Source organism: Cyprinus carpio, chromosome B9 (genome assembly GCF_018340385.1).
Source record: "Cyprinus carpio isolate SPL01 chromosome B9, ASM1834038v1, whole genome shotgun sequence".
NCBI lineage: Eukaryota > Metazoa > Chordata > Actinopteri > Cypriniformes > Cyprinidae > Cyprinus > Cyprinus carpio.
The window spans coordinates 15190060-15206350 of NC_056605.1; the positions used below are offsets into that span (position 1 = coordinate 15190060).

General features: G+C 40.5%; 1 protein-coding gene across 1 annotated transcript in view; it reads left to right on the plus strand.

Annotated features, from left to right (window-relative positions):
• Positions 1 to 15378, plus strand: part of klf7b (Kruppel-like factor 7b) — a 43630-nt gene extending 28252 nt beyond the window's left edge. The window contains exons 2-4 of the mRNA XM_019110296.2: positions 227 to 836; positions 5335 to 5458; positions 10514 to 15378. Coding sequence (XP_018965841.2) covers positions 227 to 836; positions 5335 to 5458; positions 10514 to 10565 — 786 coding nt within the window. The 3' untranslated portion in view covers positions 10566 to 15378. The remainder of the gene's footprint in view (positions 1 to 226; positions 837 to 5334; positions 5459 to 10513) is intronic.
• The last annotated feature ends 913 nt before the right edge of the window (positions 15379 to 16291 follow it).

Consider the following 16291-nt stretch of genomic DNA (forward strand, 5'->3'; position numbering starts at 1 on the left):
AGTGTCTATGTAGCAGATGTAGTCATTTACACCTTCCATGGTGCGACCAACTGAACCAGTCCCAAATGGAAATGTGTTGACGTGCCACGTGTTTCATTGTAGCACGTTAAGATGTAACCAGCAGTGTTTTTGCAGATGGTTTGCATTCCCTCTAAAACATCACTGGACTTAAAGAGTATTCTGAGGCCTTCTGTCTCATGTTTATGCATTTCTGTTTTTCCTGCAGACATGTCTGGAACTGGAGAGGTACCTACAGACGGAGCCCAAAAGGCTTTCAGAAATCTTCGACGAGGAGCTCGACTGCCTCCTAACGCCAGCCTTCATGAAGGGAGACAGCGATGAGGACCTGATGGACCCCCTGCTGCCCAGTTTATCCGATGAGCCCAGCCCGCCACCTCTGCTCGTATCCCTTCCCAAAAACCTTCATGCCCCAGCCAACACCAAGAATACAGAGGCAGGGCTGAAAGAAGCCAGCGGAGGGGTTAATCCCGCCCAGCTAAACGCAGTCACGTCCCTCACGCCGCCTTCCTCGCCGGAGTTGGGACGCCATCTTGTCAAGCCTACGCAAACTCTTACCGCCACAGCCGATGGCACGCTCACGCTGAAATTGGTGGCCAAGAAAGTTGGTCTTGGGGCGGCAAAGCTGGTGGCGACACATTCGCTACCATCACCACCAAATCGCGGCACACAGAGCGATGGAGAGGGAGGACTGGGAACGGTAGGCGGAGGGGACATTCCAGAGAACAAAAAGAGGGTCCATCGTTGCCAGTTTAATGGCTGTAGGAAGGTTTACACAAAAAGCTCCCACCTAAAGGCTCACCAGAGGACACATACAGGTGATTAACTGCACCAGTGACATGTGTTTTTTAGCATTTATCATCACATGTAGCATTTTTAGCTTTCCTAGAGAAAGGTTTCTGGTATATCAAATCTAACTCTGCGTGTAATGAGATGAAGTTTCAGAGTTTGGAAAATCTTCTTTGCCAAGCCTCTGATACTACAGAAGGGTCACAAGAGATCTTGTGAAGCTAACTCGATTTTTGCAGTACAACCCAGAAGCAAGATAGCTGGTTTTCTCTCTCCTGCACCTTAATCTCAGACTAAAATGAACCCAGCCACACCATTCAAAACCTGCCAGTGCAGTCAGTAATTGCAAGATGATTGATAGACCGACTGAGCTAAATCTCGTTTCCCAGCTAATTCGGGCTTGCACGCTCCGGTGCCGTCGTTTCTGCCCTCTCGCTGAACCTGAGAGCGTGTTGCACTCTACCGTGGCCCCGAAACCTACTGTGACAGTGGCCTCAATGCAGCGTATCTGGCCCCTGTGGCCAGCTGTTGACTCGGCAGGTTCCTGTGAGCGCTGGTGATGCTAATCGCTTTTGGGCTGACTCTAGCGTATAGACAGCACTTTCGCTTTTGAAAATGAGGGGAAATAGGCAATAGCAAGAAAAAAAGGGGAAAATAAAACCCTGAAGAGACATTTTGGCTTGCTGGCTCATCACATTATGTGTTTTTCAGAAGACAGATTTATTCTTTTAATTGGCTTAATCCTGTTTTATTTATTTATTTTGGTTATCATTTCTGTAGATTACTAAAACAGGGAGATTAAAATTACAACAAGATTTTTGTTTAGGAGCACTCTTGACCCTGAAAAGTGAATTAGAATGTTTCTAAATTCTGTAGAAATAAGACATACATAACTTTTTTCCAAACTGAATATTTTAAGATAACTTGAGAGGTGATATGGAGATATTGGATATAACAAATCCTAATAAGGTGAAAACTTTTCCCATGAATATTAATTACGTTATGTAATGTTACATTATGTTAGAGACAGATGTTGTTAAGCATGCATTAATCTGCTGGTGAAATAACAAATCCAACAAAAGCTAATGACAAGATTTGACTGGACGCTTCCAAAAGTTTGCCCAAGAACACACTGCATGTCCAAATCTTTTAAAACTTCACATTAAAATGGATTGTGTTCAAAAACATCTAGACAGTGAAAAACGGATGGGGCAGAATGCTGAAATCTTGACATGTATGAAATCTTTTTAGAACTATTTTTATCTTGATGCTGTCTTTACAAAAAAAAAAAAAAATCCACAACCCTCATGCCAAAGAATGCTGAAAAAATACAACCACGCTTTCTCGGAAAGAAAACAAAAGCACACTGAAGCATGTAAGGTTAGCTGCATCACAGAGTTTTATTTTGATTGTTTTTATATACAAATGCATTTGATCAGGTGTCAGAAGTCACTCAAGTAATTTTTCACATTCGCACTTGATCATTTATGCTCATAAATGTGTAGAGCAGCCATGGAGCCCAATGACATGGTACTACTTTGCTTCGTCAACAATGTTTGCTGAAGTTAATTGCACATCCCTGAATGGGATTTGGAGGGTAAAAGTGGGTTAGAATTAGAGAGCTCATTTTGAAATGCAACATGAGCCACTGGAGAAGACAAAATTAATGGATGATAATTGGACAGTACTTCTGAAATCTAAACTCTCAGTACCTCTGAAATCTAGACAATAATAGCTTAACGCCACTCTGTCCAGAGGAAATGTAATTAATCGCACCGTACACACCTAGGACACTGGTGCGAGGGAAGGAGCTTTCTGTTTTAGAGGGGGTTCGTTGCTAGGAGACTATATCAGAAGACTGTAATAGGTTGATTATTTGCAGCTGTAGATGCCAAATTGAAGCGCCAATATGCCAACTCAATCCCACCTTTCCCCTACCCTCTCTGGGTACAGTTGGTGTTGCCTGGCAACTATATCATGCATATCTAAAGCAAGCAATAATTGGTTGGTATTGCGGAGTGTCCATAGGTTGCATACCAACTGGATGGCTCTTTCTCTCTCTTCTCTCCTTTAACACTCTTTCTACCTCTCTCGGCTGGTTGCTAGGCGACTCCATCATGCATCCATGACTCTCCAAGTTATAATTGGCCTGTGTTATGGTTGCCTTGGTTGCAGGTCCAAGCCTGCATCGCTGCTGTCAGACGGCAAGAGAGGAAAGGAAATAAAAAGGGGGGAAGAAGGGGGCTACGGCATAAGGAGGGAGCCAGCGTGAGGGGGTCTTTGGCCAATTATTGTGAGTGTAGTGCGAAACGTTTGCCGTCTCACACCTGCGGCCCTGCTACTCTTCAAATGACACAGAGATGCTCTGCCTGTGCACTTGTAGCAGTCACAGACACGAGAGCAGACGTGGTGATATTTTCTCCAACTGATTTTATAAATTGAAGGAGCTCAAGGACAAGCAAACATAATAAAATAAACCTCAAGGCACTTTGACCTGCTGTTTGTCTGTGTGCGTGTTGCCTGGCAGAGAAAGATGAGAGATGTCAAAGAGGGCCCGCTGCTTGTTTGCAGTATTCCCAGAGGTGAACCACTGGAAAAAAGGCCAAGTACATTGTATTATATTTAAAAATCCTCTTCTCTTTGTCATCGAAATTCAAGATATATGTCTGTAGGGGATGGTCAGAGGAACCAGTCAGACATCTTACTTGGAGTCGTTTTCCTAGTCGCTGCTGCCTTGTCATTCTTTACTTTGTGTTGCATCATAAGAGACTTCCAGGACCAACCGAGCGATGTGGTGGTAAACCCGACATTATGTCATCCTTTACCTCATCTTGCATCATAAAGCTAAAAAACGAGACGGGATAAATAGATGAACGGACTTTGATTTCATTACAGCAATATGTATGTTCATATCAACTGTATACATTTTTGGGATATGACATATTGCGAAAGCAAATACCTTCCACTTTCTCCACGTCTTACTGGATCATATTTTCCTCACAAAAAAGGAAAAGGAGAAAGGAAAATAACAGCCTGTAATCATTTCCATTCCTCTCTATGATTTTCTCCGTCAGTATCCAGAGTCCGTCGTGGAGGTCCAGGCACCTCCTTGTTGAAAGACTAGCATAGAACAGCATGAGTTTCTATGCTAGTCCAGACTGGTTTAGACTGGTTATGATGATCTTAGATTGGTTGAGTAAGATAATTTGATTAATTACCAATAATCAAAAACCAAAAATCTGGCTATCTGTCTGCTTATCCCTCCATCTATGCATCCATCTATCTGTCTAGGCATATTTCAATCCATACATCTATATGTCTGGACTGCCTATTCAAGGCACATAGAAACACATAGATACAAACACAAAAGAAAAGAACCACTTGAAAATCTAAGCAACCACCTAGTAATGCTCGAACAACTGCTCATAATGCCCTAGCAAACAACCAACTTTGTCTGACTGATTGTAATAAATCTAACAATTGTTTTAAACTTTCAGACAAGGCTTTGACAAGCCAACATCATGTCTCGAAAAACTTAACCTAAACCTAACTAAATGATTAAAATGAGCCTACATGCCTAATATAATGCGTTTTTATTGAAGAAATAAAATTACCAACATGGTGGTCATCCTAGTTTAGATGCATGGTCAGCATCAATTTAGTGAACAACTATTTCCAATTGGGCAACTTCAAATTTAATGGAGCCTTACTCTAGTTAAGAAGATTGGTGCACACATTGTTTGCTGAAAAAAGCTGGCAGCTCTTGTGCTGTGAATATGGCATTGTTTCCAATTAAGCGTCATTAAGACCCCAATTATCATTACCACCTCCGGATCTGAATCAGTGCCATCGACACCCTTCCCATTCCCACCCAGGCCCCAGGCTGAAGCTCGTTCTGTTCCCCAGGAACACTGCAACTGTGCCGGGACCCTGTCTTCGGGTGCTGAAACCCCCCTTCCTCCCTCACTCAAGGCCATATTTTAAATCTGAGGCATAAAAGTATGGCATGTGGAACAATTGGTATCTCCTTTCCCATCTGTTTAACTTCATTTGAATTTCAGCTCACTGGGAGGGTGGAGAACATTTAGCACAAATGGCTTCATTTTGGATACTTGAGTTTGGGTTATGAATTCGTTCTGTTATGGTGACTGAGCACATTTAGGCAGCTCCTGTTCAATTTAAGAAATGATGGAAAATGACCCTTGATCGAATCAATTTCTGTGTCAGAAAACGATCGCCTCCATATATTGCCTGAGAAGACAGCATTTTTCACATTTCACCGACTCAGAATGCAGGAGATTTGGGCTACAGAGATACGATTGGTCGACCGGGAGAGAAAGTGAGCGTTCTGATTGGCTGGCTTGGATGTGTGATTGAGAGAAACAGTAATGAATGATGTAGATAATGGAACTGCTGATGTTGCTCACAGTGGCACAGCGGCTGCCTCGCTCCAGAGGTGCACCATCTGTGTACAGGTGTGTGTGAATAGTGAAGCAGGGATTAAATGATGTGTGTTTGTGCATGCAGGTGAGAAGCCTTACAAATGCTCCTGGGAAGGCTGTGAATGGCGTTTCGCACGAAGCGACGAACTGACGAGGCACTACCGCAAACACACTGGTGCCAAACCTTTCAAGTGCAACCACTGCGACAGGTAAGAGACACACTGCAAAAGCTGCAATGCTAGCTCACAATAATAGCATGCACATATTTAACCCTTTTTAGTTCTTTAACACCCCCCCCCACACACACACACACACACACACTCCAGCACACTAGTCCACAGTCCTCAAGCACAAATAAACAAATTCCTCAAGTTATGAGTCCACAAGACTAAACGCTCTCCCTTTAAAAGAACCAATCGCCCCTCCCTTCACTCTTGTTTTCTTGAATTCTCTCTGATGGCATGCACATAGCCGTACTGCATCGGGCTCATTGGAAGTTAGTGCAGGCTCAGTTCCCTGCTGAATAACTCATTCACAGTCTGGTCCTGTGATACCCATTACCGAATTACTGCAAATATCTCATTCTCACATTCTGTTCCACTTTCCTCCGTCCTCCCATCAGTTCAGCGTATGCCCACACTGTGGCTTGAGTGCAGGGAGAAAGAGAAGTTACAGGCATGGGTGTGCATTCCAAGGTAAGAGAGTTATATAACAGTAATATAAAAGAGCTGAGGAGAGCCACAGGATGAAATGGATGCACGTAGGGCTCTAGAGGAAAGACACAGCATATTTGATGAGGTTTTTTTTGACTGAATACTGAAACATCAGCACACAGTAAGTATTTTTTGTAGGACTTTATGTAGAGTAACTAATCGCTATTTGCAAACTATTAGAAATGCACTGATATTCAAATTCTGGTCAATACAGCAAGCCAACAATTATTCTGATGTTATTGTTGACAACTGATAAATGAAATGCGTTTTGTCTAAAGAAATTAAATGAAACTGTAAAGGCCCTTTCACACCAAGAACGATAACTATAAAGATAACTATATTACAATTTTTGAACTATATCTTTATAGTTATCGTCCTTGGTGTCTAATGAAAGTACTCCAACCAACAAATTACTTTACTTTGAGTGCATAGAAGTATGCAAATTTGGATTCATACTTCTCAATAATTTTTTTAACTATGTTCCCACACCTTTTGACCACTGAATTGTTCATGACTACTAGGTAAGGAAATTTTAAAAAATTGCTTAAATCATAACAATTGCACTCCCAAAGAGTAAATTTCTTTTTAACAAAATATTTCATAGCTGAACATATAGTAAATACATTTATACATTCTACATAATACAGGGTTTTCAGGGAAAAAGGGAAACAGAAAAATCACGTTAAAAATTCCCTTATATTTCATATGTCTAGGTTTTCCGTGACTGTGGGATCCCGTTTAAATCTTAAGGGCTATTTTAGGGCAGACACACGATGCAAAGGCAGTGTGGTGAACATGTGTTTGTGTGTGTGTTGGTGATAAAGAGGTCAAGAGACACAGGAACAGCAGAGAAAAAGAGAGATTTGCATTAGCATGGGGAGAAAGAGTGATAGCCTGTCAGGTGACAGTATTAGGAAGCTGTCACTCGGGCCTGGCATGCGGGCAGCAATTACACAGTGGAGGCCGCATGCCCACTGAGCCAGCTCCAGGTGGAAGCACAATTAGACACGGCTCCCTGTCTCGCCGTCGGCATCAAACCAACCTCACTGCAGCCTTTTGAAAGTTGTCCATTGAACATTTCTCTGCTCCACCGATCCCAGCGGACAAGACGCGGCTGGGATGGCCTCTGTTCTGCAGACTGCTGCTGACACCTGAACAGCGCCGCTTTCCCTCGGGCGCAGCCGAGCACGTGAACTCTCTGGGGGAAGGCATGGGGAAATCTGTGTCCCTACACTCATTACTCAGTGTTTGGCAGCTATTGCATGACAAAAGGAGGAGGAGCCGGCTTGGATAAGCAAATCTACATTGGCAATTCTTTCTCCCTCATGTCAGATATAAACAAGGGCATCTTCTGAATTTGGAGTTTATCCATGGCAATTTAGCTCCGCTGTAGAATCCGCACAGCATTTATAAGTTGAGCCCTCCTGTTAATTGCTTTTAATACTAAACCTTGAAGAATCTCTTTGGGGAGCACATCCATTTTTAGTTGTGCATTGCATTATGGGTGTTGTATATTGAGTGGAAAAAGTATTACAAGTGTGAACAGCGATGCTGCTGGGATGTGAAAGTGACCTTGTGCAGCATTATTTCTCTTCACTGGGACAACAATCAAGAGTAATTTGTAGGAATGACATGAGGAGGCGGTACTGTACAGTCTGGTGGCAGGAAGGATGCCCAGTTGAATCTGGATGGAATAAGCCAGCGGCTAAAGGTGATTCAGAGTGCACTCTGTTGAAAACGTGCAAAATTACCCATTATGGTCTTCAGTTTTGCAACTGTCCTCTTCTTTGGCACTGCCTCCAGTCAGAGCTGAACTTCCTGATCAGTACAATACAATTGCAACTGTCTTAAGTTACATAGATGGTCCCTCTGGGGCAACCTGAGGTTAAAAGTCTTGCTCAAGACCATAACACTGATTGTTGAACCTACAACCTTTTAGTTCAGCTTAAATAACCTATGCTCGTTAAAGAGACAGTTTACCCAAAATTACATGTTCTGTCATCATTTACTAACCTTTATATTGTTCCAAACCTATACAACTAAGTTCATGTACTAAAATGACTAAAATTGAAAGAAAGATAAATGAAAGTTAAATATACAAATATAAAAATAAAAGCTTGTTGACTGATTAATAAATACTGTAATAGTATATAAATACTAAAATGATATTGTCTCCAAAATTACTCCATACATCTTAACTACATCACTATGTAAAGTCTTCTGAAGGCATACAAGTTTGAATAAGGAAAAAAGTTCTCAATGTAATTATTTGGTGAAATCTTTTCTTCTAAATATCATTCTTCATTCTTAATCCATATTTTCAAATGTGGTATGTCAAAACGATGTAGACTGAAACTAAAAGAAGGTAACTACAAATAGGTTACCTGCATAAAGAAAATAAATACATAAAATAAGGTTTTAACATTTATATAAAAGGAAAGGCATACAAGTTTGGAACAGCATGAGTTGTATTGTTTCTCTCTTCTAGGTGTAATTACTGACTGCATGTGTGTTTGTGTTATCTTCACAATGGGTTATAAGGAGCAACAGTCATGGGCAGTCTAACAGTAAATACAGTCAGCCAACACATACACAGTCATACTGTCTCACAGTCACACACACCAGTGTATTGGGCATCATTAATCCTGCCTAATCAAGCACAGCCCCCTGTCGGGTGTTGAGAGGGGTTGAGTGAGAGGTGGGGGGAGGGGGATGAGATCTAAGGGTGTGCCAGCTGGTGTAGCAGCCACTTACAGTGAGTCACAGGACCATCTGTCCAGTCGCTCTGCCCTGCCTCCACACACACACCTAAAAGACTAGTCACACCAAGATTGATGCAAATCACAAACGAAAATTTAACCGAATGTAATATACAATGTCATCAGGCTCAGCCAAAAAATCACATACCTGAATGAAAAGAAAATGTACAGCTGTCATTCACATAAAACAAATCCACTGCCAGATGCTGATTGGTCAAAACTGCAATCCAGCTGTGTTAAAGTTGAATAATATAAGAAATAATAGAAAGAAACTGTCATAGAAGCACTGGTAATGGTTGGGGATATGGGCTTAATTGCCGAGAAAATTATATCAACAATGTCACAGTAACCACCCACTTTTTAGTGGCTTTGGTTCTGGAAATATTTTTCACATTAGAACTTAGAAAACATTAGAACATTAACATTAGTAACTCAAAACTTAATAATGGATATAATATGGCTTTAATGAGGGAAGAACTGTGAATGCCAAAACAATGGTACAATATAAAATTATTGATTTGTAGAAATTTGTGATTTGTAAAAATAATTACAAAATATTCATAAATCTTTTTCAGAATTCATGAGTAGTGAACTGCGCTTTTTCACTTGGACAATGTTAATTAAATACCATTTTTAGCTCTTTTTTTCATAACCTCAGAGCTCATGGTAGGTCTGTCTTGAAAGGTTTCTATGGAAAAAAAAGAAAGGAAGGAAAAAAAAGAAAACAGTTCCCATAGAGAAATTGAATGGGATTGTAACTTCTAAAACCTGGCTTTTGCACTCCATTGAACTTAAGCCTTCATTGAGCATACAAGTATGACTGATCATTGCAAATATAATCAAGGGAATTTTCTTGAAGGGCCATACAGAGAAAGAAGGAAAATACTGAAAAAAAATTTTTTCAGCGTTCAAAACATAATTTTGCAAAACAACTGGGGAAAACCAGAAACCATCTGACTGATATATATAATAGAAAATCATCAAGAGGACTCATTTGAAAACCAACTGTGTATACCTGTAGATGTACTCTATCCTCCTTCCACCCCAATTTCTATCTTGGCTGCTTCCCATCCAAAAAGCAACAGAGGAGTTAACACTGTGGCTCTTGACTAATTAATAATGGATACAGCCAGAGGCAAACTGAAATTATAATTCACCACTCCTTTCCAACTCTCTACACTCTGAGTTTCTATTCATTCCAGTTAAGATTCACTTTCAAAACTATAGCTGTAATATTGGAATCCTCATAGCTGCATAAATGTAACAGACATGGCATCGCAACACAGTATATTCCAAGCACATTTATGCATTGCTCCTACCAGCAGTGGCTACTTGTGAGCTTAACTGATGATGACACAAAAAAACCCACGGCCCACAACAAGAAACCAACCGCCATGACTCAAGTGCTACATAACTAATGCAGCCACACAGTTTAAACAATACCATTTCACCTCCAGCATCGAAATAATTTCTTAATTCAAACAGGCTCGGCGTGATTTGTGGTCGCACTCCCAAAAAATGATTTCTTTCGCAAGGCTCGGCACAGACTTCCCTGCTAACTGCATTGGCAAGATATGCCTTTGAAACGATCTGTCACCAGTTTTAGAGCAAAAAGCTGGCTATGCTTAAAAATTCATTTTTTTCCCAAACGCCAAATGTTGTTTTCTCTGTTCCATCTGCAAAGCCGCCACACGTCTTCCAAGAAACTCAGACTGTGTCCCTCTTTAGAGCGATGATAACTGTGTTTCCTTAAGTGAATCCAAGCTAACTCTCTCTCTTTCTCTCTTCACAGATGTTTTTCCCGGTCTGATCACTTGGCTTTGCACATGAAGCGACATATCTAAGGCCGAGGGAGACGGGAGAGAGAGAGTGAGAGAAAACGAGTGAGAACGAAGAGGAGAACAGGTGTGCACCGCCCAGACGAGAACATTCACAACAGACTTTGGGTGCACATGAGGGGTCTGGCCGCAAACGTCACCAGGAGGAACATGTGAGGCAGCGTGGGCAAACGTTGTTGGATTCTAAATAGTCTAAAAGCCTTTTCATCAGCGATTAGCCATGCCTTACCGAGTGCTAGCTTGGAGGTCAGACACTGCCAAACACCACCGTTTTTTTTTCCGTCATTCTCTTTGTGTACAGTAAATCAACCATTAGCATGGAACAGATACTCAACACTACATGTATAAAACCGAAACGCACATGCCATTCATCACGTAACATAATGGTTCTACTAGAGAATCATGTTCATTGTACATTCTGGAACTTCCTTTTTCTTTTTCCAAGGACACATCACAATAACCAACCTGCAGCTATGTCGTATACAGCAAACAACCAAACATGGAAAACAACATTGCCAATACGTTCTGAGGAGTGACCAATGGAACAAGCGGCCAAACGCAACGCCCGGCCCCCGAAGTAGGCTCTGCGTGGGAAAAAAATGAAAAACTAAAAAATACGGCAACGCTCAGGATGTGTGCTGACTTCTCGTACTCTTCGCTCAGGAGCGAACTCTTCTCTGCTCTTCACGCCCGTCACCTCACGGGCAAACGAAATGATGCGCAGCGACACTTTCTTGCCTTTGTTTTTTGTTTTTTTAAAGACAGTGTTAAAAAGATGGTTTGTTTTCCTTCTGAGCTGAAATGTCTTAAACTTCTGAAAAGTAAAAACTTGCTTTGTGAACAAGCATAAATGTTCACATATGGGCAATGGGAGGGAACTGTGAGCGGTTCTCAGTATGCACAAGGTTCAGTGACTGCTATCTGGCACTGAAAGGAAACGTTTGAAGCATAAGACGGAAACAGAACCCCCCCAAAAAGATCAGGATTGCTGGCTTGGTATGAAAGGACAGAAGTCTTCTGTTTTTCATTTTGCTTTGCTCTGATTTGATCCGGGAAAAACAAACCAGAGCATGTCGGCACGGACCTTGTGTGTCACTCTTGACACTGAAAAAAAGTTATTTTGCTTTGTGTTGATACTGGCACCCATGTAAGAACGTAGTAGTCCGGTGCCCCGGAGGAAGCCAATGGAGGAGGTGTTATGGGGGGAGGGACAGCTGGCAGGACATTTGACTCTCAGATTGGAGCACCTGCTGGGATCAGGATCCAAAAGAACTTGGTGGCATCAGCCCAGACAAACTTTGCCTGTTTCGTATCCATTGTCTGCACTGATTTTTTCAATGTTCTCTGTGCTTTTTTTCATACAGTCAAAAAAAAAGCTCAAAAACTAAATAAAAAAGCATAAAAACAAAAAACTACTCAAAGGGAAAAAAGCAGAAAACAAAAAATGCATTAAAAAAAAACTTCACACACACACACCACAATACAGAACGGTTTCTTTGCTCTTGCAAAAGTAGAAAAATAATTACCAAGTTAATGAACAGCATTAAAACGAAACACTGCATGGCAGCCTTTTTCAGACAGATACACACACTCGCACACATACATGCACAGCTTGCCTCTCAGCATTATTTGTTTTGCACAGAAATCTTCACAGCAGGGTTTTAGCAATTGTTGTTTTGTAGGATTGCATTCCATCCAGACGTCAGACGTTAAATCGAGAGCTTGTTGATACACTTGAGTAATTTTTTTTGCTAAACCGGGCCTAGGTCTAGCTCCGTTAACAATCAGCTTCTAAATCGTGGGGACAGAATATATATCATCGTTCCCAAGGTTGTGAAAGCCTGTCGTGGCGTCGCAATCAGGGCGTTTCCCTGCTGACCCTCTTCTTCTGCATTGATTTAATGGCTGCAAGGGTGGAAGGGAGATTGAAAGCCATTACAGTTCAGCGGTAACATGTTTCGGAGTCATCGCAGACTCTACTAAACAATCCCAGAGTACCTCTCGGAGGCCGCCAGAGCTTAACGATCGATGGCGAAACTCTCAGTGCAGCACTGCCTAAGAGTCAAGGGTTGGTGCCTTTCTCTTAGTTTAAGGCCTGCTGAAGGCAGCTCTTCACACGTACACACCAAGACTCACACACGTCACTTCTGTTTGACCACAACTACACGTTAGATTTCAGTTGCCATTATTAGTTTATTTCTTTTTATTTCCATGTCATTTTCTCCATTGAAATGCAAAGTCATGCCAAAATTGACGAAACAGGAGGTGAATCGGTTCATCTCCACTAATGTACAATCAGTTGTGGTTTGTGGCACTTTTTTCCGCAAGAAGCGGCCTGTTTATGTGACGACTGTATGTATGAGTTTCTGTAAAGCAAGCAAGCAGGATGTAATGATACAGTGTCATGATGTTCTCTAATTCCACAAATGGGGCAATTATTGACAGTGTACAGCATTCTACATGTGTCACATCAACTTTAAAGCTTTGAAAGGGTTACATTTCCGTTTTGCTTGTAAGTAGCAGTGATGAGAAGCTACGTTTGTTTCACACTGCTCTACTTTACTCTACAAAATGACGATTCTGCTTATTCTTTCAGTCACCATATGGGATAGAACAGCAGGAATGCAAGAACCTAAAAAAATGCTTCATATCATTTTGACACCGACAAACAATGAAGCCAATCTTCAAATCAGCACTGAAGATATACGTATAAATATTGTCTGTTTAAATACAGTGCAAAGCATTGTTAAATGCAAAACTACAAACAATACTCCTTTTTGCTCCAGACGTTACCAAATAAATACGGAATAGGCCAATCAGATTCATTAGCAGGAAGCATGATATATATATATATATATATATATATATATATATATATATATATATATATATATATATATATATATATATATATATATATATATATATATATATATATATTACCTTACATATCAATGCCATTTGAAACCCCTAATATCTCACTCTAAGAACGACAGCAGCGGTCCAGGCAATCGCACAGGTGTCTGATGCATACTTTGCCCAAAGATTTACACATTTGCAAATAAACTGCTGGGTGATGAAAGAGAGACATTTGTGTTTAACTTTATTCTCACAGTATCTCTTCTGCCCTACACCAGCTTCCTATGTTTCGTTCTTGAACGTCTAGGTGACCATTGACATGGTCTCGAGTATGTGAGCTTGTAAAATACAGTTTGAATGCAAAGTTGAGGATGAGTTTAGAGCCTAACGTGAAGTTCAAACAGCGAATTAGTCGCATCGGTTCTAGCGCTTCTACAGTCAGGAATGTCTTTAGGATTTTAATGCGATCATTCACACAATCCTAACACAATTCTGATTTAGCTGTACAGAAGACCACTTTATCTACCGCGAGTTTCCATATGACTTTGAAACTGAGATAATTCTGTGGCGGAGCATTCTACATGACAGTAAGAATGTTTGAAAACATTCTAAGGGAACAGTTTTAAGTGTACTACATCTGGGCACTCTTCCAGTGAAGCTCCCTTCCCAAGCCGTTTGCTTTTTTCAGCTTCAAAGAGGCTTTTGGCAGCTTAAATTTTATATAAAAAGATGATTGAAACATCACAAGGGGATTTTATGACAAAAGGTCAGAGGTGACAACTTTTTCATTTTTTATTGTCCGTATTGGAACAACATTTCACTGCATAACACTCTTCATTGTTACAACTAGCTTAGTCTGTTTAAATGACACTGCTGTCGATTGTCTACATAACATTTAGTGGCATTTCAAGATGCACTTATCACAAGAACATGGGAACAATTCATTCTTCTGCTTAATAGATAAAGCTTGTAGGTTCATGGCATAACATAAATGGTTGTTTTAGTCAACAGTGCATCAAAATAAAGTCTGCTATTCTGCTCATATACTCAAATACTCATCCATAGGGTTCCCAGTCACTCACAAACAGAGGTGAGCACTTTTTTGTCTTGAGATATACTGCATCTTGAAGTGCGTCTGTATCCGTGTTTGTCCAAACTTGATATGTCAGTACATAAGGTTTTCACCAGGTCTTTCCCTTTGGCTTTTTGCTTTCCTCACCTCCCATCCCCATCTATCCCACCCTGCACCTGCAGAACCACGGTCGCTTCCTGAAAACTCTATCACTTCAGCTTCATCCCGCAGTTATGCGTTAGCAGCTGTCAGCGATCTTTTACCTATGAATGTCCCTAGACATCATTAACCAGGGAGCAACCGGCCAACAACAGACCTCAATGCTTTCACAGGTGCTCTCTCTCTCTCTCTCGCTCTCTTATCCAAACATGGATCTCGCAGACAGCCGCCAGTTGGTAGAGCAGGTACAAATCTGAAAAAAGAAAGGAAGGAAAAAATAGAACAGTTATGTGCCATCTTGATTTATCTGTATGGAAGTAGGACGACATTTTGCCATATGTAGGCTGAAGCATGTAGTTTCTCGCTAGAGCAGGGACCCTCATATTCACTGTCCTCTCTTTCCCTCGCCACATCACTAACACTCCACCCCCTCACTTCCTGTAATCTTCACACTCTTCCTCTCCGTTTTTTTCTATTCTGTTCTTTCCTTGTGTGTTTTTCTTTATTGGTTCTTTTGCTGTACAAAGTGTTTAAAATATTATTATTTGTATGATATAATGTTAGTATGGTAATGTTCTTTATTAAGGAAGAAGATGAAATTTATTTTTGTTACTGGTCTGTTTCATAATTCTTTTTTAAATTGGTATTGTAAGATATCTATGCAAGAACTGTTCAGTGGAGCATTTTTATTTAAGAATGTAATAAGTGTAATAAATGGTAGAATCTGAATGCCTCAGACTGACATTTGCTGTGACCAGAAAGAAGAAATATTACTTTGACAGCGAGTGAGAGAAACGCAGTCTTGTCAAATCTTTTATAACCTTTGGTGGAGTTCTTTCAAATAGCCAAGACTCATTACTAGACCGTTTTTGTCACAGAAATCACCACATTGTGACAATGGCTCTGTGTACATTGGCTCAAAATGACTTTTTTTGTGTGTGGCCACGGTTCAATGGAATTGGAAAGCTGAACACAATCACTAACAACAGCCCTGTGAAGGTCAAAGACTATCACATCTTGTTTGCAGATAGATATTGTTGTATTTGAATTGATTTTACCAGTGTTCACAGTAACAATCAATTATTCATAAAATCCAATAATAATAATAATCCAGTTACCAATAAATAAGTAAACAAATTTTAAAAATCCATAAATTCCAAGTATTTTAGTTCATTAGCCTAGTTTTAGGCAATTTCTGGTCGCTGCGTTAATAATATAATTACTGCATTCAGTATATTGTAAGAAGCCCTGTTGTCCCTACCCTTCAAAGTAGTTGGCCCAAAAAAAATCCTCTATACTACAGCTAACTCGCCCATAAAAAAATTCTCCCGGGATACTAGTATTTAGGGCTGTCATGATTGTGAAATTTAGAATAGTCCTGGTTATTGTGATTAATTGTCAGTTTTAGGGCTTTGGCGATTATAACGATTATGCCGTTTATCACAATTAATTATCTTTTAATCTTTTTTGAGTTATTATTTTGCAGTGTAAGATTACATAGAGTATTCCAATTCCAATTGGCCGATACTGATTTTAACACCACTACAGTACTTCAATACTGGTCACCCTTTTTTAAACCCTTGGTAAACCATTCCATTTAAACCCTTACAGAGAAAAACTACATTTGAATAAAAATACATAA